The sequence below is a fragment of the Nomascus leucogenys genome, chromosome 12 (assembly GCF_006542625.1).
Source record: "Nomascus leucogenys isolate Asia chromosome 12, Asia_NLE_v1, whole genome shotgun sequence".
NCBI lineage: Eukaryota > Metazoa > Chordata > Mammalia > Primates > Hylobatidae > Nomascus > Nomascus leucogenys.
In genome coordinates this window covers 47123319-47149551 of record NC_044392.1, presented here as the reverse complement: position 1 = coordinate 47149551, position 26233 = coordinate 47123319, and the positions used below count along the sequence as shown (strand labels likewise).

The 26233-nt window shown below is 42.7% G+C and overlaps 1 protein-coding gene across 2 annotated transcripts in view; it reads right to left on the bottom strand.

The window, feature by feature from the left end:
* Positions 1-26233, bottom strand: part of NUP210L (nucleoporin 210 like) — a 150246-nt gene that overhangs the window by 74644 nt on the left and 49369 nt on the right. For both annotated transcript variants that reach the window (XM_030824444.1, XM_030824445.1), the window contains exons 13-16: positions 25883-26081; positions 22208-22353; positions 16804-17025; positions 11343-11516 (exon numbers count right to left, since the gene is read on the bottom strand). In XM_030824444.1, the coding sequence (XP_030680304.1) occupies positions 11343-11516; positions 16804-17025; positions 22208-22353; positions 25883-26081 (741 nt within the window). The remainder of the gene's footprint in view (positions 1-11342; positions 11517-16803; positions 17026-22207; positions 22354-25882; positions 26082-26233) is intronic.

The following is a 26233-nucleotide window of genomic DNA, read 5'->3' as shown; positions in this document are numbered from 1 at the left end:
AGGAGTTCAAGACCAGCCTGGCCAACATGGTGAAACCCTGTCTCTACTAAAAATACAAAAATTAGCTGGATGTGGTGGCACACACCTGTAATCCCAGCTACTTGGGAGGCTGAAGCAGGAGAATCACTTGACCCTGGGAGGCAGAGAATGCAGTGAACTATGATCACATCACTGCACTCCAGCCTGGGCAACGAAGTGAGAATCTGTCTCAAAAAGAAAAAGAAAACAATATATATATTTACTGGTTTGATGGGCATAGTATATAAAAATGTACTTTATATGACAAAAGCAGCACAAACAAGGGACAGGAAATGGGTCTATATCGGAGCAAAGGTTTTATACACTACTGAAATTAAGTTGGTATGATGTCAAACTAGGTTACTAAAGATTAAGATGTTAATTGTAATCCTTAGGGCAATAATAAAATCACTCAAAATAACACAGCTCCCTAAGCCAACACTAAACAAGAAGGCCATGAAGTTCATCATGAAGCCCAGTGATGAAAAGCTGAATAAGTTTGAGGCCAGCATTGCTCAGGCTTTTCTTATTTATTTATTTATTTATTTTGTAAGGAAATAATTTTGGAGTACTTCCTTTCTTTCCTTTAAACAAAAATTTTGGCTGAGCATGGTGGCTCACGTCTGTAATCCCAGAACTTTGGGAGGCCAAGGTGGGAGGATTGCTTGAGGCCAGGAGCTCAAGACCAGCCTGGGCAAAAAATAAAAATTAGTCAGGCATGATGCCTCATGCCTATAGTCCCAGCTACTCAGGAGGCTGAGGTGGGAGGATCACTTGAGCCGAAGAGTTCAAGGCTGCAGTGAGCTATGACTGCACCACTGCACTACAGTCTGGGTGATAGAGTGAAAACCTATCTCAAAAAAAATAAAAAATTAAATAAAATAATAAAAATTTTACATTAAAAATTTTTTTGAGATGGGGTCTTGCTATATTGCCCAGGCTAGGAGCAAACTCCTGGGCTCAAGCAAGCTCCCACCTCAGCTTCCAACTAGCTGGGACTACAGGTGTCCGACACCACACCTGGCTTCTCAGGCTCTTCTTTAACCTGGAAATAAACTCGGACCTTAAGGCTCAGCTAAGGGAGTTGAATAGAACAGCAGCCAAAGAAATTGAAGTTGGTGGTAGTCACAAACTATCATAATGTTTGTCCCCATATCTCAACTGAAATCTTTCCAGAAAATCTAAGTTCTAGCTAGCATGTGAATGGGAGAAAAAGTTCAATGGGAAGCACATTATCTTTATTTGTTAGAGGAGAATTCTGCCTAAGCCAATTCAAAAAAGCCATACAAAAAAAAAAAAAGCAAAAATGTCCCAGGAGCTGCATTCTAATAGCTGTACACAATGAAACCATTGATCTTGGTCAAGGTCAAGATCTCTTGTTCAAGGTCAAGATCACTTGGTCTTCCCATGTGAAATTATGGGCAACAGAATATGAGCAGCAGGCTCACAAAGGTTCATCTGGACAAAGCATAGCACGACAACGTGGAACACAAGGCTGAAACATTTTTGTTATTTATAAGGAAAGCTCACAGGCAAGGATGCTAGTTTTGAATTCCTAGAGTTTCAGTTGTAAACAAAAGTGGCTAAGTAAAATATCATTCACATATACACAAAAATATAGTAAAAGAAAAAATAAAACAATTAAAATGGTACACTTGAATATGTCTAACACAAAAGAAGGAAGAGGCCGGACATGGTGGCTCACACCTGTAATCCCAGCACTTTGGGAGGCCGAGATGGGTGGATTACCCGAGGTCAGGAGTTTGAGACCTGCCTGGCCAACATGGCGAAACCCCATCTCTACTAAAAATACAAAAATGAGCCAGGCATTGTGGCGCATGCCTGTAATCCCAGCTACTCGGGAGGCTGAGGCAGGAGAATCATTTGAACCTGGGAGGCGGAGGTTGCAGTGAGCCAAGATCGTGCCATTGCACTCCAGCCTGGGAGATAGAGCAAGACTCCATCTCGAAAAAAAAAAGGAAGAAGAAGGAGAAAGAAATGACTGGGCGAAGTGGCTCACACCTGTAATCCCCGCACTTTGGGAGGCCGAGGCGGGTGGGTCACTTGAGGTCAGGAATTCAGGAATTTGAGACCAGCCTGACCAATATGGTGAAACCCTGTCTCTACTAAAAATACCAAAAAATTTCCCAAGCACGGTGGCATGCACCTGTAGTCCCAACTACTTGGGAGGAGATTCTGAGGAGAATCGTTTGAACCCAAGAGGCAGAGCTCGCAGGGAGCAGAGATGGCACCACTGCACTCCAGCCTAGGCAACAAAGTGAGACCATCTCAAATAAATAAATAAATAACAACAACAACAAAAACACCCAGCACTTTGGGAGGCCAAGGCAGGTAAATCAGTCGAAGTCAGGAGTTTGAGACCAGCCTGACCAATATGATGAAACCTCATCTCTACTAAAAATACAAAAATTAGCTGGGCATGGTGGCATGTGCTCTTGGATTCCCAGCTACTTGGGAGGGTGAGACAGGAGAATTGCTTGAACCTGGGAGGTATAAGTTGCAGTGAATCAAGATAGTGCCACCATACTCCAACCTGGGCAACAGAGCAAGACTGTGCCTCTGGAAAAAAAAAAAAAAAAGAAGAAAAAAGAAAAGAAAAAGAAGGAAGAAATGGAAGAAGAGGAACAGAAAAGACATATGACATATAGAAAACAAACAGCAAAATGGCAGACATAATGTCTACCTTATCAGTAATTACATTAAATGTAAATGAATTTTATGTTCCATGAAAAGTCTGATTAGCATAATGAAATTTTTAAATGGCCCAGCTATATGCTGTCTGCAAGAGACATTCATGGGTCACAAGTATAAGGATGGAAAAAAAAAAAGATGTATCATGCAAACAGTAGCCAAAAGAGAGCTGAAGTAGTTACACTAACATCAGACAAAATAGACTATAATACAAAAATTGTTACTAAAGAAAAGGTCATTTTGTAATGATAAAATAATAATCTATAATAAAGAGGTTGTCCTCAGTTTCTGGGAGGTAACCCCTAAACCTTTGGAATTTCTTGAGTAATAGGATTGTGTCTGTTATTTATGGTGGCCCCCTTGTATAACACTTGAGTTTATGCTAATGAGATGACTCAGGATGGAGTTGGATAAGGACAGAAAGACCAATCGTGTGATTAGAAGGATGAGGTTTTGGGTCAGGTGATAGCAGCCCCACCTCCAGGGAAAAGAGGAGGGCTGGTGATGGAGTTTAACTACATGGCCAATTATTCAATTAATCATGTTTACATAATAATATCCCAATAAAACGCTGGAGCTGGGCATGGTGGTTCACACTTACAATCCCAGCACATTGGGAGGCCAAGACAGGAAGATTGCCTGAGCCCTGGAGTTCAAGACCAGCCTGGGCAACCCAGTGAGACCCTGACTCTACAGAAAAATTTTAAAATTAGCTGAGTGTAATGGCACAGACCTGTGGTCCCAGCTCCTCTAGAGGCTGAGGTGGGAGGATCACTTAAGCCCAGGAAGTGAGGCTGCAGCAAGCATAATCATGCCATTGCACTCAGCCTGGGCAACAGAGTGAGACCCTGCCTCAAAAAACAAAACAAAACACTGGACACCAAAACTCAGTGGAATTTCCTGTTTGGTAAACACATTGATGTGTTCCAACTGATATGTTTTCACTAGATCCTAATCCCACAGAGAGAGGGCACGGAAGCTGCGTGTCTGGGACTCTCTGAAGATTTTTCTCAAAGGATACAAAATGATTTGTATCCTTTATAACGAAACTGTGAGTCATTCTAACAAATTACCAAACTTGCTGGTCATAAGTGTGGGTAGCCTGTGAGTCCCTCAATTTGCAGCTATCATCTGAAGTGAGGGCAGTCTTGTTGGGAACTGTGCCTTTAAAACTGTGGAGTCTGAGCTAACTGCATATTGGTGTCAGAATTGCATTGTGGTATTGCCAAAGGTCAATCTATTAAAAAGATACAACAATTGTAAATGCATATGTACCTAATAACAGAGCCTCAAAATACATGAAGCAAAACCTGACAGAATTGAGGAAGAAATAGACAATTCAGTAATAGTTGGGGAGAGCTTGTAGATAGTTGAACAGGTGGAGATTCCCAGAGGATGGCATGCTCAGGGAGGGCATGGAAGCCCCACACCCCATGCCTATATCTCACTCTATGTATCTCTTCATCTGTATCCTTTACAATATCCTTTATAATAAACATAAGTAAATATTTCCGAGTTCTATGAGTCACTTTGCTTCCGTAATTGGTTCCTTCCAGTGGGTTCTTGCTCTTGCTAACTTCAAGAATGATGTCATGGATCCTCCTGGTCAGTGTTACAGTTCTTAAAGATGGTGTGTCCGGAGTTTGTTCCTTCAGATGTTTACATGTGTCCAGAGTTTCTTCCTTCTGGTGGGTTCGTGGTCTCGCTGACTTCAGGAGTGAAGCTGCAGACCTTCACCTTGAGTGTTACAGCTCTTAAAGGTGGCGCGTCTGGACTTGTTCATTCCTCCCAGTGGGTTCATCATCTCGCTGGCTTCAAGAGTGAAGCTGCAGACCTTCACAGTGGGTGTTACAGCTCTTAAAGGTGGCGCATCAGGAGTTCTTCATCATTCCTCCTGGTGGGTTCGTGGTCTCACTGGCTTCAGGAGTGAAGCTGCAGACTTTCATGGTGAGTGTTACAGCTCATGAAGGTAGTGTGGACCCAAAGAGTGAGCAGCAGCAAGATTTACTGTGAAGAGCAAAAGAACAAATATTCCTCTGCATGGAAAAAGAACCGACTGGGTTGCCACTGTCGCCTCAGGTGGCCAGCTTTTATTCCTTTATTTGGCCCTGCCCACATCCTGCTGATTGGTCCATTTTACAGAGCGCTGATTGGTCCATTTTACATAGTGCTGATTGGTCCATTTTTACAGCGTGCTGACTGGTGCATTTACAAACTTTTAGCTAGACAAACAGCGCTGATTGCTGTGTTTTTACAGAGTGCTGATTGGTGTGTTTACAATCCTTTAGCTAGATAGAAAAGTTCTCCAAGTCCCCACTGGACTCAGAAGCCCAGCTGACTTCACCTCTCAACTTCAGCAAATTAATTGAATCCAAAGAAGTCAGGGGAACCCCAACCTGCGGCCAGTTGGTCAGAAGTTCTGGAGGCCTGGATTTGCAACTTGTGTCTTAGGTGGGGGCAGTCTTGGGGACTGAGCCCTCAACCTGTGAGATCTGACAGTAACTCCAGGTAGATAGTGTCAGAATTGAATTGAAGAACACCCAGCTAGTGTCTGCTGCTTGATGTGTGGGGAAAAAACCCATACATTTGGTTACAGAGGTCTTCTTTTTTCTTCTTCCCTCTCTCACATTTTTCATGAAACAGAAATCTTCTGTGTTAATGATTGTTGTGGTGGTGTGAGGGCAGAGGAAAAACACAGTTTGAGAGTTTTTCCTGAACAATTGGTGTGATTGAGGTGGGATTTGATAGAATGGCACTGTGGCACAGAAACGGTGGTTTGGGACGAGAAAGGATGAAAGGGTGGGGGATGAGGAACCTTTAATTCCTGGGTGGCTACCTTGTCATGCATGGTATGAAACTGCAGCTGTGCTGTGTTCAGTTACTAAGGGTAAAAGTTAGCCAGTGCAATTTAGAGATGGTGGTAGACTCAACAGGGTGGTAAACCCTGTTCTGTTGTTTCTTCTTTCCTTTTCCTTTTTTTTTTTTTTTTTTCGAGACAGAGTCTCACTCTGTCACCCAGGCTAGAGTGCAGTGGTGCAATCTTGGCTCACTGGAGCTTCCACTTATCTGGCTCAAGCAATCCTCCCACCTCAGCCTCCCCAGTAGCTGGGACTACAGGAGCATGTTACCATGCTTGGCTAATTTTTAATTTTTTTTTTTTTTTTGAGACAGAGTCTTGCTTTATTGCCCAAACTGGAGTGCAGTGGTGTGATCTCGGTTCACTGCAACCTCCATCTCTTGGGTTCAAGCGATTCTCATATTTCAGCCCCCTGAGTAGTTGGACTCACAGGCATATGCCACCACACCTGACTAATTTTTGTATTTTTAGTAGAGAGGGGTTTCACCATGTTGGCCAGGCTGGTCTTGAACTTCTGACCTCAAGTGATCCTCCCACATCAGCCTCCCAAAGTGCTGGGATTACAGGCATGAGCCACCGTGCCCAGCCTTAATTTTTTTGTAGAGACAAGGTCTCACTATATTGCCCAGGCTGGTTGAGACTCTGCTTTATTTTTTAAAAATTTTTGTCTATTTATTTATTTATTTTGGGACCAGGTTATGAAACTGGCTAATTTTTGTATTTTTGGTAGAGATGGGGTTTTGCCAGGTTGCCCAGGCTGGTCTCCAACTCCTGGGCTCAAGTGATCCACCTGCCTTGGCCTTCCAAAGTGCTGGGATTACAGGCATGTGCCACTGCATCCAGCCGGGACCCATAATTCTTTAAAAAAAAAAAAAAAAAAAAAGGCTGGCGGGGGCGTAGGATTTAAATTTAAAAGTATGTTCTCTAATCACAATGGAGTGAAATTAGAAATCAGTAACAGGAAATCTGGAATATTCACAAATGTGTGGAAATTAAACAAAAACACTCCTAAATAACCACAGTGGCCAGGCTGGTTTTGAACTCCTGACCTTAGATGATCCACCCACTTTGGCCTCCCAAAGTGCTGGGATTACAGGTGTGAGCCACAGCGCCTGGCCTAAAAATAAAACTAAAGGCCAGGTGCTGTGGCTCACTCCTGCAATCTCAGCACTTTAGGAGGCTGAGGCGGGTAGATCATGAGGTCAGGAGATTGAGACCATCCTGGCTAACGAGGTGAATTCCTGTCTCTACTAAAAATACCAAAAAAATTAGCCAGGCTTGGTGGTGGGCGCCTGTAGTCCCAGCTACTCGGGAGGCTGAGGCAGGAGAATGGTGTGAACTCAGGAGGCAGAGCTTGCAGTGAGCTAAGATCGCACCACTGCACTCCAGCCTGGGTGACAGAGCAACACTCCGTCTCAAAAAAAAAAAAAAAAATTAAAGAAAAAGTTCCAATTATGATAGCATCAAAAAAGCAAAATATTTAGGAATAAATCTAATGAGTGTAAAACTTGTATACGCTAAACAGGAAACATTGTTGAAAGAAATTAAAGATACAAATAAACAGAAAGACATCCATGTTCATAAATCAAAAGACAATATTATCAAAATGGCAATACTCCTCAAACTGATCTACAGATTCAATGCAATCCCTATCAAAATCTCTGCTGGCTTCTTTGCAGAAATTGACAAGCTGACCCTAAAAATTTATGTGGAAATGCAAGGGACCCAGAATAGCCAAAATAATATTGAAAAAGAATAAAGCTGCAAAATTCATACTTCCCAACCTCAAAACTTACTACAAAACTACAGTGATCAAGACAGTGTGGTACTGACATAAAGATGTATAGATTAATAGAATAGATTTCAGAGTCCAGAAATAAACTCTCATGTTTATGGTTAATAGATTTGCAACAAGAGCGCCAAGACACTCAAGGTATAAGAAATAATCTTTTTAACAAATGGTGCTGGGTCAAGTGGATACCAACATGTAAAAAAAATGAAGTGAGGCTGGGCACAGTGGCTCATGCTTGTAATCCCAGCACTTTGGGAGGCCAAGGCAGGCAGATCATTTGAGATCAGGAGTTCGAGACCTGCCTGGCTAACATGGTGAAACCCCATCTCTACTAAAAATACAAAAATTAGCCAGGCGTGGTGGCGGGCACCTGTAATTCCAGCTACTGGGGAGGCTGAGGCATGAGAATAACTTGAACCCAGGAGGCAGAGATTGCAGTGAGCTGAGATCACACCACTGCACTCCAGCCTGGGCAATAGAGTGAGACTCAGTCTCAAAAAAAAAAGAAAAGAAAAAATAAAAAAACAAAACAAAACCAAAACACAAAAATGAAGTTAGATCCCTACCTCACACCACAAAAATGAACTCAAAGTGGATCAGAGAGCTAAATGTTAGAGTTAAAACTATAAAACTCATAAAATAAATCAAAGGCATAAATCTTCATGCCCTTGGATTAGGCAATGGTTTCTTAGATTAGATATGACACCCAAAGTACAAACAACAACTATAGTAACAAAATTGATAAATTGGAATTAATCAAAGTTAAAAACTTTTGTGCTTCAAAAGATGTCATTAGAAAAGTGAGGCCAAGCATGGTGGCTGATGCCTGTAATCCCAGCACTTTGGGAGGCCAAGGCCAGAGGATCATTTGAGGCCAGGAGTTTGAGACCAGCCTGGGCAATATAGTGAGACCTCATCTCTACAGAAAAAAAAAAATTAGCTGGGTATGGTGGCATGTGACTGTAGTCCCAGCCACTTCGGAGGCTGAGGTGAGAGGATAGTTAGCTTGAGCCCAGGAGTTGGAGGTTACAGTGACCTATGATCATGTCACTGCACTGCAGCTTGAGTGACAAAGTGAGACCCTGTGTCTTAAAAAAAATAATAATAAAAAATGCACGTGATGAGAGAACATTTTTGCAAATCATATATCTGAAAACAGACTTGTATGTAGAATATATGAAATGAAGAACTCTTGCAACTCAATAAAAAGACATATAGTTCAATTAAAAATTGGCAAAAGACGTACAAATGGCCAATAAGCACATAAAAAGATATACAACATAGGCCAGGCACGGTGGCTCATGCCTGTAATCCCAGCACTTTGGGAGGCTGAGGCGGGTGGATCAGCTGAGGTCAGAAGTTTGAGACCAGCCTGGCCAACATGGTGAAACCCCGTTTCTACTAAAAGTACAAAAATTAGCCGGGTGTGGTGGTGCATGCCTATAATCCCAGCTACTCAGGAGGATGAGGCGAGAGAATCACTTGAACCTGGGGGCTGGAGGTTGCAGTGAGCCGAGATCACACCACTTCACTCCAGCCTGGGTGAAAAGAGGGAAGCTCCATCTCAAAAAAAAAAAAAAGATACACAACATAATTAGACAGTGGAAAATACAAATCAAAACCACAATGAGATACCACTTTACACCCACTAGGAAGGCTATAATCAAAATGACAAATAATAGTAATTGTTGACAAGGATATGGAGAAACTGGAAGCCTTACACACTGCTAGTGGAAATGTAAAATGGTGCAGCCACTTTGGAAACAGCTGGAAGTTCTTCAAAAGGCTAAGCATGGAATTAACATACAAACCAGCAATTCCACTCTTAGCTATATACTCAACAGAAATGAAGACATATATTCACACAAAAACTTGTACATGAATGTTCATGGCAGCATTATTCATAATAGCCAGAGGTGGAAACAACACATCTATCCATCAACTGCTGTAGTATATCTACACAATGGAATATTACTTAGCCATAAAAAATGCACTACTGATACAGGCTACCATATGAATGAACCTTGAAAACATGCTAAATGAAAGAAGCTAGGCACAAAGGACACATAATTGTATTATTCTATTCATATGAAATATCAGAATAGGCAAATCCATAGAGACAGAAAGTCTATCAGTGGGGTTGCCAGGGGCTGGGAAATGGAGGAAATAAGGAGTGACTGCTAATGGGTATGGAGTTTCTTCTGGAGAAAATGAAAATGACCTGAAGTTAGATAGCACCGATGGTTGCACAACTTTGATTTGAACACTTTAAAAGGGTGATCTGCTGGGCGTGGTAGCTCACACCTCTGATCCCAGCACTTTGTAAGACTGAGGTGGGTGGATCCCTTGAGCCCAGGAGTTCGAGACCAGCCTGGGCAACATGGCAAAACCCCATCTCTACTAAAAATACAAAAAAGTAGCCAGGATGGTGGCACACACCTATAATCCCAGCTAATTGGGAGGTTGAGTTGGGAAAATCATCTGACCAGGCAAAGTTGAGGCTGCAGATAGTGCCATATGCTCCAGCCTAGATGACTGGAGTGAGACCCTGTCTCAAAAAAAAAAAAGGGTGAATATATGCTAGTGTATGTCGATAGGGTGATGGAGAATCATGTCTGTAACTCACTCTCAAATAGCTCAGGGAGGCCGGGTGCGGTGGCTCACGCCTGTAATCCCAGCACTTTGGGAGGCCGAGGCAGATGGATCACGAGGTCAGGAGATCGAGACCATCCTGGCTAACACGGTGAAACCCCGTCTCTACTAAAAATACAAAAAAAAAATTAGCCAGGCACGGTGGTGGGTGCCTGTAGTCCCAGCTACTCGGGAGGCTGAGGCAGGAGAATGGCGTGAACCCGGGAGGCGGAGCTTGCAGTGAGCCGAGATTGCGCCACTGCACTCTGGCCTGGGCGAAAGAGCAAGACTCCGTCTCAAAAAAAAAAAAAAAAATAGCTCAGGGAAAAAAGTTCTTTTCTTGCGACTTGTCTGTAAATTTGAATTATTTCAAATGAAAAGAAAAATGCCATTGAATGACAATGATGTTATGGGGTGACTTTTATTCTACTCCACTCAGAGTGCTTTAAAAAAAAGTAACTCCATCGTAAACTTCAAATAATATTTAATGTGAAGTCTGACTAAAAAAAACGGATTCACAACCTGTAACATTCCGTACTGTTGTTCTTCATAATAAAAGGCAGTATGGCATAAATAACATGTACTTTGGAGTCAGAATGTGTTCCTTTCTAGCTTTATGACTGGGAAAATTAATCGACTTTTAGGAGGCTCGGTTTTCTCATCCAGAAAATGGGAATAACTAATTGATTGCTCTGTTCTGTATAGGCTAAGTAATGACTTCTATGCTCCCAAGCTTGGACCTGTACTCAACATTGTTTATTATATAATATGATGTTCTACTTTCTAGGATAGATAACTCATTTATTTTTCATACCCTGTTGCCTACTTAGTAGCTACATTATTGTTTATCACTATTCTTCATGATTGGTTTGGAGAAGAGGTAAATTTTATTACTTATTAATATTGTTAATAAAAGATTTGGTAGCGAAGGATATCAGCAAAATTTGGAAGTTATGTAGTCAGATCTCAAGTGTCTATTGCCATTATCACAAGCTGATTATGTACTTAAGTATAGTAAACAAGTGTAGCCAATTCTAATCTAGTTTAATCACCTCTCCTCAGACACTATCAGAAAATGAGTAATGAATAAAATAGTTCATTCAATGTTGATAAGGGGAGAAATGGGAACCCTTGTGAACTGTTGGTAAGAATGTAAAATGGTACAGCTGCTGTGGAAAACTGTATGGCAGTTCCTCAAAAAATTAAAAATAGAATTACCATGTGATCTGGCAATTCTACTTCTGGATATATACCCCAAAGAATTCCAGACTCTGTCTCTAAAGCATGGAAGATAAAAGTGCCAACTTAGTTGGAAACATACTCTGTACTTACCAGCCGTTTGTTGTGCTGTGGCAGAGGACATGGCTGGGCACCAGCTGGCACCTTGTATACTGGAGTTACTGACATACTGGCAGGGTGGGCACAAATGAAGCGAACCTGCAAAACCTCTACAGCTGGACTAGGGTTCAGGACACCTGGATGATTTCCAATTCGGAATGTGAGAACCTTTAAGGAAATAACAGAGCAAGAGATAATTGTGCGTAGATACTTGATGTCAGTCATGCCAATATAAATGTGTTAGAATTATTCAAATTCCAGTATAGAAAGTCCCTTTCACATTATAATCCGGCAAATCCCTTAAAGACATTATAGTTCTTAATTATCTATGCTAAAGGGCATTAATAATTGAAAACAAGGGGAACATTAAAAAAATCTAGGTCAAGCACAGTGGCTCATGCCTATAATCCCAGCAGTTTGGGAGGATCACTTGAGACTAGGAGTTCAAGACCATCACATAGTAAGACCCCATCTCTACAAAAAATCTAAAAATTAGCCAGGCATGGTGGTGCACACCTGTAGTCTCAATTACTTGGGAGACTGAGGCAGGAGGATCGCTTGAACCCAGGAGGTCAAGGCTACAGTGAGCCATGTTCGTGCCACTGCACTCCAGCCTGGGCAACAGAGTGAGACCCTGTCTAAAAAAAAAAAATCTAACTTTGACTGGGTGTGGTGGTGTGTACCTGTAATCTCAGCTGCTTGGAAGTCTGAGGCAGGAGGACTGCTTGCGCCTAGGAGTTCAAGACCAGCCTGAGCAAACATAATGAGACTCTGTCTCAGGAAAAAAAAAAAAATCTAACTTTGACCAATTATTTCAGTCTTTTCCTCCACCAAATATTTTGTTACAAGTTGATAAAAAGTGAAAAAACTAATTTGTGTTTCCACTCATCTCTAGTAGAAGTAGTAATGAATAACAGAATGTGGAAACAAAAAGAAGTTAGGAAACTTCAAATGGGGGTTAATTAGACCTGAAATTACTAATAGCTCACTCAACAAACTAGGAAAAGAAGGAAACTATCTCAACACGATAAAAGCCTTATCACAGTTAACATCATACTCAATAGTAAAAGACTGATTCAAAAAATGGGCAAAGGCCCAGCGTGATGGCTCACACCTGTAATCCCAGCACTTTGGGAGGCTGAGGTGGGCAGATCACCTGAGGTCAGGAGTTCGAGACCAGCCTGGCCGATATGGTGAAACCCTGTCTCTACTAAAAACACAAAAATTAGCCAGGCATGGTGCCACATGCCTGTAGTCCCAACTACTCGGGAGACTGAGGCAAGAGAATTGCTTGAACCTGGGAGGCGGAGGTTGCAGTGAGGCAAGATCATACCATTGCACTCCAGCCTGGGTGACAAGAGTCAAATTCCGTCTAAAAAAGGAAAGAAACTGAAAATAACAAGTGTTGGTGAGGTTCTGGAGAAATAGGAACCCTTGTGCACTGTTGGTAGGAAAGTAAAATGGTACAGCTGCTGTGGAAAATAGTATGGTGGTTCCTCAAGAAATTAAAAATAGAATTACCATATGATCAAGCAATTCCACTTCTGGGTATATATACCCAAAACAATTTAAAAGCAGGATATTGAGAGACAGCTGTATTTGTTGACAGCATTATTATTATTGTTGTTGTTGTTATTATTATTATTATTATTTGAGACAAAGTCTCACTCTGTTGCCCAGGCTGGAGTGCAGTGGCATGATCTTGGCTCACTGTAACCTCTGCCTCATGGGTTCAAGAGATTCTTGTGACTCATCCTCCTGAGTAGCTAAGACTACAGGCACGTGCAACCACACCCAGCTGATTTTTGTATTTTCAGTAGAGACAGGGCTTTGCCATGTTGGCCAGGCTGATCTCGAACTCCTGGCCTCAATTGATCCACCTGCCTCAACCTCCCAAGGTGCTGGGATTACAGGTGTGAGCCACTGTGCCTGGTCAATAGCAGCATTATTCATGATCGCTAAAACCTTACGCTAAGCAACCCAAGTGTCCATCAATGGATGAGTGGATAAGCAAAATTTCTTTTCCTTTTCTTTTCTTCTTTTTTTTTTTGAGAGTGACTCTTGCTCTATTGCCCAGGCTGGAGTGCAACGGCACGATCTTGGCTCACTGCAATCTCCACCTCCCAGGTTCAAGTGATTCTCCTGCCTCAGCCTCCCAAGTAGCTGAGATTACAGGTGCCCACCACCACGCCCAGCTAATTTTTGTATTTTTAGTAGAGATGGGGTTTCACCATATTGGCCAGGCTGGTCTCGAATTCCTGACCTCAAATGATCTGCCCACTTCGGTCTCCCAAAGTGCTGGGATGATAGGCGTGAGCCACTGTGCCCAGCTGCAAAACTTCATATATACATATATATGTATATAATTTTATATGTACATATTTTATATATACATATATAAAGGAATATTATGCAGCCTTAAAAGGAAGGAAATTCTGACATATACTACAATGTGAATAAACCTTGAGAACATTATGTTAAGTGAAATAGGCCAGTCATAAAAAGAAAAATACTATATGATTCCATTTATGTGACGTACTTAGAGTTGCCAAAATTACAGAGACAGAAAGTAGATTGGTAGTTGCCAGGGACGGGGGTGAAGCAGAAATGAGGAGCTTTTTTTTTTTTTTTTTTTGAGACGGAGTCATGCTCTGTCACCCAGGCTGGAGTGCAGTGGCGTGATCTCGGCTCACTGTAAGCTCCGCCTTCCAGGTTCACGCCATTCTCCTGCCTCAGCCTCCCGAGTAGCTGGAACTACAGGACGCGCCACCAAGCCTGGCTATTTTTTTTTATTATTTTTAGTAGAGATGGCGTTTCACCATGTTAGCCAGGGTGGTCTCGATCTCCTGACCTCGTGATCCGCCCACCTCGGCCTCCCAAAGTGCGATTACAGGCGTGAGCCACCGCGCCCGGCCTTTTTTTTTTTTTTTTTTTTACATGTAGTCTCGGTCTGTCGCCCAGGCTGGAGTGCAGTGGTGCGATCTCAGCTCACCGCAACCTCTGTCTCCCAGGTTCAAGCAGTTCTTCTGCCTGAGCCTCCTGAGTAGCTGAGATCACAGGCGCATGCCACCATACCTGGCTAGTTTTTTTTTTTTTTTTTTTAGCAGAGATGGGGTTTCATCATGTTGGCTAGGCTGGTCTCATACTCCTGACCTCAAGTGATCCACCTGCCCCAGCCTCCCAAAGTGCTAGAATTAACAGGCATAAGCCACCACACCCAGCCAAGAGTTATTCTTTAATGGGTATAGAGTTTCTACATGTTTTGTTTGTTTGTTTTTTGAGACAGGATCTTGCACTGTCACCCAGGCTGGAGTACAGTGACTAGATCATAGCCCACTGTAACCTCAAACTACTGGGCTCAAATGATCTTCCTGCCTCAGCCTCCCAAGTAGCTAGGACTATAGGTGTCTGCCATGACACCCAGCTAATTTTTTATTTTTTAGTAGGGACAGGTTCTCACTATGTTGTGCAGGCTGGCCTTGAATTCCTGGCCTCAAGTGATCCTCCTGCCTTGATTCCCCAAAGTGCTGGGATTACAGGCGTGAGCCACTGTGCCCAGCCTTAGAGTTTCAGTTGTATAAGATGAAAAGAGATGGATGGTAGTGATGGCTGCACAAGATTATGAATGTACATAATACTATTGAACTGTACATTTAAAAAAATGATTAAGATGGTAATTTTAGGCCGGGTGCGGTGCCTCATGCCTGTAATCCCAGCACTTTGGGAGGCCGAGGTGGGCAGATCACCTGAGGTCGGGAGTTTGAGATCAGCCTGACCAACATGAAGAAACCCCACCTCTACTAAAAATACAAAATTAGCCAGGTATGGTGGCACATGCCTGTAATCCCAGTTACTCAGGAGGCTGAGGCAGGAGAATCACTTGAACCCAGGAGGCGGAGGTTATGGTGAGCCAAGATCGTGCCATTGCACTCCCACCTGGGCAACAAGAGCGAAACTCCATCTCAAAAAAAAAAAGATGGTAATTTTACCACAATAAAAAATTGAGGACCAAAATAAGTAATTAACCCTGAAATTACTAATAGTTAGTTATATATACAGTAAAGTTCACTACAAATATTAGAAAGAAACCTATGTAGTGAGCTGTGATAGTTCCACTACACTGTAGCCTGGGCAGCAGCGTGAGACCTTGTCTCTAAAAAATAAAAATAAATAAAATAAAATGAAGTTCAATGGATTACAGCACAGTTCTTATCAAGTTAAAATCTTACATTGATTCCCTTATGTGCTGGTTAGCTATGCTGTTTCACAGTCATACCTTGAATTCTGAAGCCCAGTAAAACTGCAAATCTTTGTTACTGATTTTGATAGAAGCACAGCACAGCTGTGAATGAAAACTATGCAAATCCATCAGTACCTATAAAAATAATTAAAACTCAGCTGGGTGTAGTGCCTCATGCCTGTAATCCCAGCACTTTGGGAGGCCAAGGTGGGTGGATCACTTGATTCCAGCAGCTTCAGACCAGCCTGGCCAACATAGTGAAACCCTGTCTATACAAAAAAAACAAAAATGGCTGGGCACGGTATGCTCATGCCTGTAATCCTAGCACTTTGGGAGGCCGAGGCGGGCAGATCACAAGGTCAGGAGTTTGAGACCAGCCTGACCAACATGGTAAAACCCCGTCTCTACTAAAAATACAAAAAATTAGCCAGGCGTGGTGGCGCGCACCTGTCATCCCAGCTACTCAGGAGGATGAAACAGGAGAATCTCTTGAACCCGGAAGGCGGAGGTTGCAGTGAGCCGAGATTGCACCACTGCACTCCAGCCTGGGCAACAGAGCAAGACTCCGTCTCAAAAACAACAACAAAAATTAGCTGGGCATGGTGGTGTGTGCCTGTAATCCCAGCTACTCAAGAGGCTGAGGCATGAGAATTGCTTGAACCCAGGAGGCAGAGGGTGCAGTGAGCTGAGATTGTGCCACTGCACTCCAGCTTGGGCAACAGAGCAAGACTCTGTCTCTAAATAAATAAATAAAAATAATTAAAAATAATTCAACTGATGGAAATAAAATATATTTATTATTCTTATCAGTGTAGATCTAATTAATTCCTCAAAATTGCTAACCATAGATGATACTTCAAAGTTTCCCTTCCTTGAATTCTTAAAGTTGGGGAACCAAATATCCTAAAGTCTACAAAACAAGGAAGTGAATTATAATGATAATGTGATTGCAAATAATGTGAAATAAGCTCAATACTACAAAAAGATCTTGTTTAGTTCGTGAACTGCTGGAATTCTTGGATGAGCAAATTGAAACCTCTGGGTATATTTTAAGGATAATAAGGTTTTAGAAAAAACAATCCTTTGATCAATAATGAGAATTTTCCTATTTAGTCCATAAACTAAATTCAGCAGAATCTGAAAAGGAATGGCTGGAAGTACAAAGGATTTGGAGTATTACACTAAAGAAAATGTTATAAAAAACTGTTTTCTTACTTGTTCCCCTAAATCCAGGCATTGGATCCGGTAGATATACTGGTTCTGTTTTCTCTTAGATGGCAGCCACACTTCTGCTATTCCAATCTTCTCTGTCTTCTCCGCATTCAATTCCAAAAAAAATCGGGAGGGCTCCAAGATCCATGGATGAGGACCCCCTTCAAATACCATTTCCTTCACAGACTGCCATGTCACCAATGCCACTTCCACAGGATTTAGAGCCTGATGATATTTAAAGAAATCAATTCCTGATAGGTTAGGGAATTCAATAATTTTCTAAAGTGAAACACTAGTTATCTGAATATGCTGCAAATGACATTAAATTTAATTCCCAAATTAAGAGATATGTATGCCATGCCTCTCACTTCGAATGCTTCTCAACCTAATTTGGATCCTACCTATCATTTTAACCTAACTATTATGTTACTTTATCCATTAATTTGTGTCCAGTCATTCTAGACCACACCACTTCTGCATCCTCTAAGCTCTTGCAGTATTTATCTGTACCATTCATTTGTACACTATTCATTTCCTAATGTTATTATATGTGTGTCAAATGCTATGTATAAATCTAATAATTTTTGTTGTTTTCTCTAGTTATATAAACTCCTTAAGAGGAGTCAGTATCAGGCCGGGTGCGGTGGCTCACGCCTGTAATCCCAGGACTTTGGGAGGCCGAGGCAGGCAGATCACGAGGTCAGGAGATCGAGACCATCCTGGCTAACACGGTGAAACCCCATCTCTACTAAAAATACAAAAAATTAGCCGGGCGAGGTGGCGGGTGCCTGTAGTCCCAGCTACGCGGGAGGCTGAGGCAGGAGAATGGCGTGAACCCTGGGGAGCGGAGCCTGCAGTGAGCTGAGATCGCGCCACTGCACTCCAGCTTGGGTGAAAGAGAGAGACTCCATCTCAAAAAAAAAAAAAAAAACAAAAAAAAAAAAGAGGAGTCAGTATCTTATACCTAATTTGTTTTAGTATTTCTCTTCTTCACTGGGATTTAGTACAATGTTGTGCACAGAAAAGGTATTGTATAAATAACTGCATAAGCATTTTTTTCAGGCTAGAGAATGAAAGATAAGATGCATAAGCATTTTAAACTGATATTTTACTAAAGTATCAAATAACTTCTACCCTAAAAATATAAAAATAATACATCTATACACTTCACCATATTTCTCCAAGAACTTTATAAGCTAAGAAGTAGACAAGATAGGTATTACTCAATTCAGTATAGAGGAGTTGTATCCCATTTATAGATGAGGAAACTGGCATTAGGGGAATGAAGTATTCTCAAAGTGTAGGTTATTTTTGTACGGCACACAATGTCCACAACAGTGACTAATTTTTTTTTATTATACTTTAAGTTCTGGGATACATGTGCAGAATGTGCAGGTTTGTTACATAGGTATACATGTGCCATGGTGGTTTGCTGCACCCATCAACCCGTCATCTACATTAGGTATTTCTCCTAATGCTATCCCTTCCCGAGGCCCCCACTCCCTGACAGGCCACAGTGTGTGATGTTCCCCTCACTGTGTCCATGTGTTCTCATTGTTCAACTTCCGTGACAGTGACTAAGTTTTAAAATGAAGTAGAGAGTTGAAGCAATTATTTTAAAAATGTAAGCAAACTATGCTTTCTTTCCAGAACTGTTCAGTCATATTTATTATTGAGTACTAGTAAAACTGAAAATTTCTATCCTGATGGTAGTATTCTCTTAAATAATGTATATGTAATTCAATAAATATTCACTTATGAGGATATAGTAATAGAAATCCAAATAAAGTCTTGTCTCACAGGGGAGCCCACAATCTGGGAGAGACAGACTTAGAGTAGGTAAAGAGTATAATAAGTGTTAAGAAAAGACATGTGGCCAGGTGCGGTAGCTCATGCCTGTAATCCCAGCACTTTGGGAGGCTGAGGTGGGTGGATCACTTAAGGTCAGGAGTTTGAGACCAGCCTGGTCAACATGGTGAAATCCCATCTCTACTAAAAATACAAAATTAGCTGAGCATGGTGGTGCATGCCTGTAATCCCAGCTACTTGGGAGGCTGAAGCAGGAGAATCACTTGGAGGCAGAGGTTGCAGTGAGCCAAGATTGCGCCATTGCACTCCAGCCTGGGCAACAAGATCAAAACTTGGTCTCAGGAAAAAAAAAAAAAAAAGACATGTTACAGAGTGACATACAAGTTTTTGGCCAGGTGTGGTGGCTCATGCCTGTAAAGTGAGCACTTTGGGAGGCCAAGGCAGGCGGATCCCTTGAGCCCAGGAGTTCGAGACCAGCCTGGCCATCATGGCAAAAACCCATATCTACTAAAAATGCAAAAATTAGTTGGGCATCATGGTGCGCACCTGTAATCCCACCCACTTGGGAGGCTGAGGCACAAGAATCGCTTGAACCTAGGGGGTGGAGGTTGCCAAGATTGCGCCACTGCATTCCAGCTGGGGAGACAGGGTGAGATTCTGTCTCAAAAAAAAAAAAAAAAAAAAGTTTTTGACAGAATAAATGAATGGAAAAAATAAACAGAGGTCTCATAGATGGCCTTTCTGAAAAAGCAAAACAAATGATTCCTTTTTCTTAGATGTATAGTCAAAAACTAACCAGATGAACCAAATTGAGCTGATAATATAAAAGGACAAATTGAGAACTGTACCATGTACTGAAACACAGTAATGATAACAAGGGTAGAACACACATATTTTTAAACAATTTGTTTTTCATCAGGTAAGGGGAAAGACACATGACTAACATGCTAGGTAGAAAAAGAAAATCATCATCTCACTTCCTTTTCTTTAAGGACGACTTTCATTCAGGGGAGATCTGATTTGTGGACACTCAATATATATAAAATAAGCCTAAGGACAATGATAAAAGTAAGAAAAAACCTAATAGAATTTTACAATGAGCCACAGCCAAGCACTTGCGTTTAATTAGGCAAGAAGGAGGACTCATCCACCAAGGGAACTAGTGAAATATACTTGAACCATATATTTAATATATATGCTACACAATGTACAATGAGGCCAACTTAAAATGCAAATTTGAATGAATAATTTATCTTTTTTCTTTTACTTTACTTTACTTCTTTCATTAGTGTTAACATTTTTCCCTGCGGGTGTTCCTTATTCCAAGAGGCATTGAGTCAGGATTTGTCAGTATCTATCAGCAAGAACTTGTAGATACCAATTTTAGATCCTGCTGGAATCAAATACGATGTAGAAACCATGCCAGTCTCTATCTACTTTTATTTTGAACTGTTGCAGGATCCTTGGGGTGTCACTTTTCTGGCTGGAAACCTCTGTGGCTGGTGGCACCTTTGTCCAAGTTTTGTTTGGGCCCACTGGGCTCGTTCCATCCACTCGGCCTGGCAGGCTGTGCTTGGCTCATGCTACCAGCCTGGATCCCACACCTGCCAAGGGTGAGCCAGGCATGGAGTGGCAACAGGTGTGTGAGTGAGTGAGCATGGGGTCCAGCCACTGCAGTCAGGCACACCAGTTGCTGCAGTGGGACAGGCAGCTCCAGGTGCCGGCATGGGCACTGGCTCTCTGCAAGCCTGTGGCTAGATCAGGTGCACTGCAAGCAGCTTCCACGCTGCCACTGGGGAACACAGTGGTGCCTGGAAGCTTAGAGACTCCAGGAACCACAGGGCCCCAAAGTGGGAGTCACAGCCCTGGCTTGGGGAGCTCCCAGGTCTCGGCTCCCTGAAGAGTCGCAGTTCTTCTCTCCTTCTCTTCACCCACAATGTGGTGAGCAAGGGGCATGTTTCAGCCCTGTTTGTGTTATAGCTCTTTCAGCCCTGCCATTGGGCAGGTCCCAAGTTCTTGTCCTGCATCCAGGAAGAATAAGATATGCAGAACAAGTGGAGGGTGAGCAAGGTGAAGGAGAGCTTTATTGAGTAACAGAATAGCTCAGAGGAGGCCCTGGAGTGGGTAGTACCTCTCTGCTGCTGGTCATCCCAGTGTCTGCAGCTCTCAGCAGAGAGGAGGCCCTGGAGTTGGTAGCTCCTCTCTGCAGCTGGTTGTCCAATGTCTTCTGCCCCAGCTCTGGCTAAGCCTGGAGCTTTTATGGGCATCAGAGGGGAGAAAGTCCACACTGATTTGTCCATGGGCAGCCATGGGTGGGCCTGGAAAGGGCATCACAAGTTCCCACTCTGGTCTGCGGGAGTGGCAGCCTGGACCCCAGCCTTCAGGCCCTGCCTGGCCTGAAGGTAGGGCCTCAACAGGGACTGCACCTTCTGCCCAGGAACTTGTCTGCCTCCTGCCGCTGTTCATGGCACCTAGGCTGTAGGTGCCAAGGGGCACCTGCAGGCCAATGCCGAGCTGCCCTCAGCTCCTCTTTGGCTTCCCTCCTATGCTCGTTGGTGACCAAAGTCTGGAGGGGGCCAAGGCAGCAGGGGCCTGGCATGTCAAAATTGCCCCAAGCATGTGCTCATCTGGCCAGATTGTGACAGTGCCCAGGATTGGCCCAACTTTGTTCTGAGACTGGAGTTGGTGCTGACAGCAGGAAGAAGCCAGGCAGTGGGAGCATGCAGAAGGGGCCTTCCAGGGTCCCCAAGAGTACAAGGATGCCTGGGTCCACAGCTGCCATTTGGGTGGCTGCAGTTGCATGGCAAGGGGGTAGTGGGGCTGGGGCAGGGGTGCATCTCCTGCCTGCTCGGTGGAGCAGGAGGCCTGGGTCCACAGTCATGACTTGGGCAGCCAAAGCTGCACCCAGGGAGCTCCCCCCCACCAACTAAGAAGGAGTGGGGCTCCTGAGGCTCCCACTTGGCGTCGGCTCCAAACGGCTCCACGGAGTGTGCAGCCCCAGCTGCATCTCCCTGCTGCAACTGGCGTGATGGCAGCAGCTGCTCCAGACAGGCTGCCGCTGCCATCAGAACCACGTATCATACTATCTCCATTATAATGAACCAGTCCTTAGGGTTCAATATAATGGCTTCTGTGCTTAAAATCCATAAGCATATAGGGTAAAAGATGATTGACTTCCTTCCAAAGGACAGAAATTATCTTTCAGGGTTCTTCAAAAGGGAGTACGCTAATATACTAATTTTGGTATTTACAGAGATATAGGCACATGTAAAAATTCAGATAGCACCTTAAGATTAGTGTACTTTATGAACTTTTCTGGACATATTTTATACCTCAGTAAAAAAGAAGAAAGGGGAACATCTAAAACTTTCTGATACAACTTAAAGATATTCCTGTGACAGAAGCATGAGGGAGTAAACTCCCTGGAGACTTAGGTTTGAGGAGAGAGCTGTAGATCTAAAAACAAAAAAGTGGCAAGTAAAGAGAACATAAATGTCATCGATCCTTAGTAGAGACCACAGATAGCTAGCAAGCCCATAAGTGGACATAGTTGAGTCCATTAAAAGAAATGCCAGTTCCTTACCATGAAATATCTTACCTTTAGGGGTTCATAAGCAGCAAATGTAGCACTGCTCTCCAAGTACTGGTCACATTCATTCACACTTACTGTTACCAGAGTATGGCCAAGAGATTTAGCTGCGATATGTGTACTGGAACAATGCATTGGTCCAGGTCTTTGAATACCTGTGAATCAAAAACCATGATTTCGGCAGGGCGTGGTGGCTCAGGCTTGTAATCCCAGCACTTTGGGAGGCCAAGGCAGGCAGATTGCTTGAGCTCTGAAGTTTAAGACCCGCCTGAAAAACATGGTGAAACCCCATCTCTACAAAATATTTAAAAAGTTAGCCAGGCATGGTGGCGTGCACCTGTAGTCCCAGTTACTCAGGAGGCTAAGGAAGGAAGATCGCTTGAGCCCAGGAGGTCAAGGCTGCAGTGAGTCGTGATTGCACCACTACACTCCAGCCTGGGCAACAGAGTAAGACCTTACCTAAAAAAAAAAAAAAAAAAATATGGTTTCAGTTGGGTAACAAGCAGTTAGTTGTTTTTTTTTTTTTGAGATGGAGTCTCGCTCTTGTTGCCCAGGCTGGAGTGCAATGGCGCAATCTCGGCTCACTGCAACCTCAGCCTCCTGGGTTCAAGCGATTCTCCTGCCTCAGCCTGCTGAGTAGCTGGGATTACAGGCACCTGCCACCATGTCTGGCTAATTTTTTGTATTTTTAGTAGAGACAGGGTTTCACTGTGTTGGCCACGCTGGTCTCAAACTCCTGACCCTGTGATCCACCCACCTCAGCCTCCCAAAATGCTGGGATTACAGACATGAGCCACCGCACCCAGCCACAAGCAGTTAGTTTTAAAGGAGATTAAGCTACGAAAATATAAGAATTTTAATACATTAAAAATACCACCTTGGGCCAGGCACAGTGGCTCACGCCTATAATCCCAACACTTTGTAAGGCCGAGGCGGGTGGATCACTTGAGCTTGGGAGTTCGAGACCAGCCTGACCAACATGGAGAAACCCCGTCTCTACTAAAAATACAAAATTAGCCAGGCATGATGGCGCATACCTGTAATCCCAGCTACTCAGGAGGCTGAGGCAGGAGAATCGCTTGAACCCAGAAGGCAGAGGTTGCCGTGAGCCGAGATTGCGCCATTGCACTCCAGCCTGAGCAACAAGAGTGAAACTCTGTCTCAAAAAAAAAAAAAAAAAAAAATATTTGGCTGGGGCGGTGGCTCATGCCTGTAATCCCAGCACTTTGGGAGGCTGAAGCAGGTGGATCACCTGAGGTCAGTTCGAGACCAGCCTGGCCAATATGGTGAAACCCCGTCTCTACTAAAAATACAAAAATTAGCCAGGCGTGGTGGCAGGCACCTGTAATCTCAGCTACTTGAGAGGCTGAGGCAGGGAGAATTGCTTGAACCCCGGAGGTGGAGGTTGCAGTGAGCCAAGACGTGCCATTGCACTCCAGCCTGGTGACAGAGTGAGACTGTTAAAAACAAACAAACAAACAAACAAACAAACAAACAAAACCCATCTTGATCTCTTACATTAACAATTAGGCCCTTTATATCAAGTTGATATCTGTTCTTTCTATTGAGAGACATACATAAGACACAGTTGTATGTACAGTGGGAATATATATATATATATGAGCAAAGATCATGACCTCAAGCATTTATAGTTTCAAGGGGAAAGTGAACATGTAAATAATTCCTTAAAACATTAATAGAAAGTGGTAAGTATTATAGAAGTCTAGAAAATAGAAAGATTATTTCAAGCTGGAGAGATCAAGGAAAGGTTAAAGTATCTTAGGCTGAGAAAACAGAATGAACAAAGAAATACAAATGAGATATAAATGAGAATATGAGAGATACATATGAGAGAATTTAAAGTAGTTGATTTAGCCGGGCATGGTGGCTCACGCCTGTAATCCCAGCACTTTGGGAGGTCGAAGCAGGTGCATCACCTGAGGTCAGGAGTTCAAGACCAGCCTGGCCAACATGGTGAAACCCTGTCTCTACTAAAAAATTCAAAAATTAGCCAGGTATAGTGGCATGTGCATGTAGTCCCAGCTACTCAGGAGGCTGAGGGACAAGAATCACTTGAACCTGGGAGGTAGAGGTTGCAGTGAGCTGAGATTGCACCACTGCACTCCAGCCTGGGCGACGGAATGAGATTCCATCTCAAAAAAAAAAAACAAAAATTAAATAAAAATAAATAAATAAAGTAGTTAATTTAGCTAGAACCACATATGAAGCAAAAGTATGAAATCATGAAAAGTAGGTTGGGTTATATTGTAGAGGGGTCTTGAATACCAAACTAAAAGGATTTTGGCTCCATTCCACAACAATGAGAAGTCTCTCAAAATTTTTGAGCAGAAAAAGTAATACCAAAGTTGAGTTCATGAAGCTCCAGCTGATAGCCATGATGATCAGAGGTAAGAATAGTCAGGAGGATTTTATTGTCCTACATGGGAAATAAGGTGCTAAAAATTAAAATACTCTAAGAAGAGGGGAAAGATCACTTGAACCCGGGAGAGAGGGTGTGTTTATATGTATGTATGTAGTATAATGAGCAAGGGCAAAGCAAAAGTCCAATTTGATACCAAGCTTATAGATGTAAGAATTAAATAGTTAATGTATTAAAAGTATTCAGAACAGAGCTTAGCAAAGAGTAAATGCTAAGCAAATCTTAGATGCTACTACTGTCATTATATTGATGAAAAAACAATGGGGATCAGGATCAAATAAGAAGTTCAATAGCAGGAAAGGATGTTGACCTTTATTCATATTTTCTGTTTTATTAGCAAAAGGTATTTTATCCTTTTTCAATAAATTGAATGTATGCATATATTAAATGGCTCTACATTCCTCTTAAAAAGACATATGATATGTATATTAGGGAAAGAAAGAAGAAAAGAGCTTGAGGCTAGAAATGGAAAACCTTACTGTGAACTAAAATCTGATATTGACCTTGCACTTGTAATCCCAGCTACTCGGGAGGCTGAGATAGCAGGATAGCTTGGGCCCAGGAGTTCAAGGTTACAATGTTCTATGATTGCACCACTGCACTCCAGCCTGGGTGACACGGTGAGACCCTGTCTCTAATCATAATCATAATCATAATCATAATAAATAAAAACTGGCCGGACGCACTGGCTCACGCCTGTAATCCCAGCACTTTGGGAGGCCAAGGTGGGCAGATCACCTGAGGTCAGGAGTTCAAGACCAGCCTGGCCAACATGGCGAAACCCCATATTTATTAAAAATACAAAAATTAGCCGGGCATGGTGGTGGGCGTCTGTAATCCCAGGTACTTGGGAGGCTGAGGCAGGAAAATCGCTTGAACCCGGGAGGTGGAGGTTGCAGTGAACCGAGATCGTGCCACTGCACTCCAGCCTGGGTGACAAAAGCAAGACACTGTCTCAAAAAACAAAAACAAACAAACAAAAAACTGATATTGGCCAGCTGCAATGTTATTCAGTTTCTGTGCCTGTGTTTCCACATCTGTAAAATGAGGAGTATAACACTAACTACAAGGCATATGACAAAATAAAGTATTATAAAGAAAAGTAATATGTGAATTTAGACTATAATTAGTAGTTTCTGAATTGTTGATTGCTTCCTTAAAGACAAAGAAAGTAATCTGTCACAATGGTAGAGTTAAAGATAAACAAAGACAAAGGAAGGAGAAGATAAAAAGGCTACTTTTACCTTCTTTGAGAAGAGTAAAGACTCCTTGTTTATCCATGTTCAGATCCAAGGATAAATGAGAGCAGTCTGTGAATGCCATGGTTTCTTTGGTCTCTTTATTTACGTGATACATTGCAATAGGGATTTCTATAATCTGGCCAATCTCCACATCAGCATGAAATGGTAACAGTTCCATTTTGTTCAGTTTCAGGACATGTATCTGGAGGGGAAAAATTCATCTTTCAAGAAAGTTATGTTATAAAAAGTCTTAGGAGGAGGAGAAGCAAGATGGCCAAATAGAACCCTCCAGTGATTGTCCTCCCTGCAGGAACACCAAATTAAGTGACTATCCATACGAGAAGTCACCTTCAT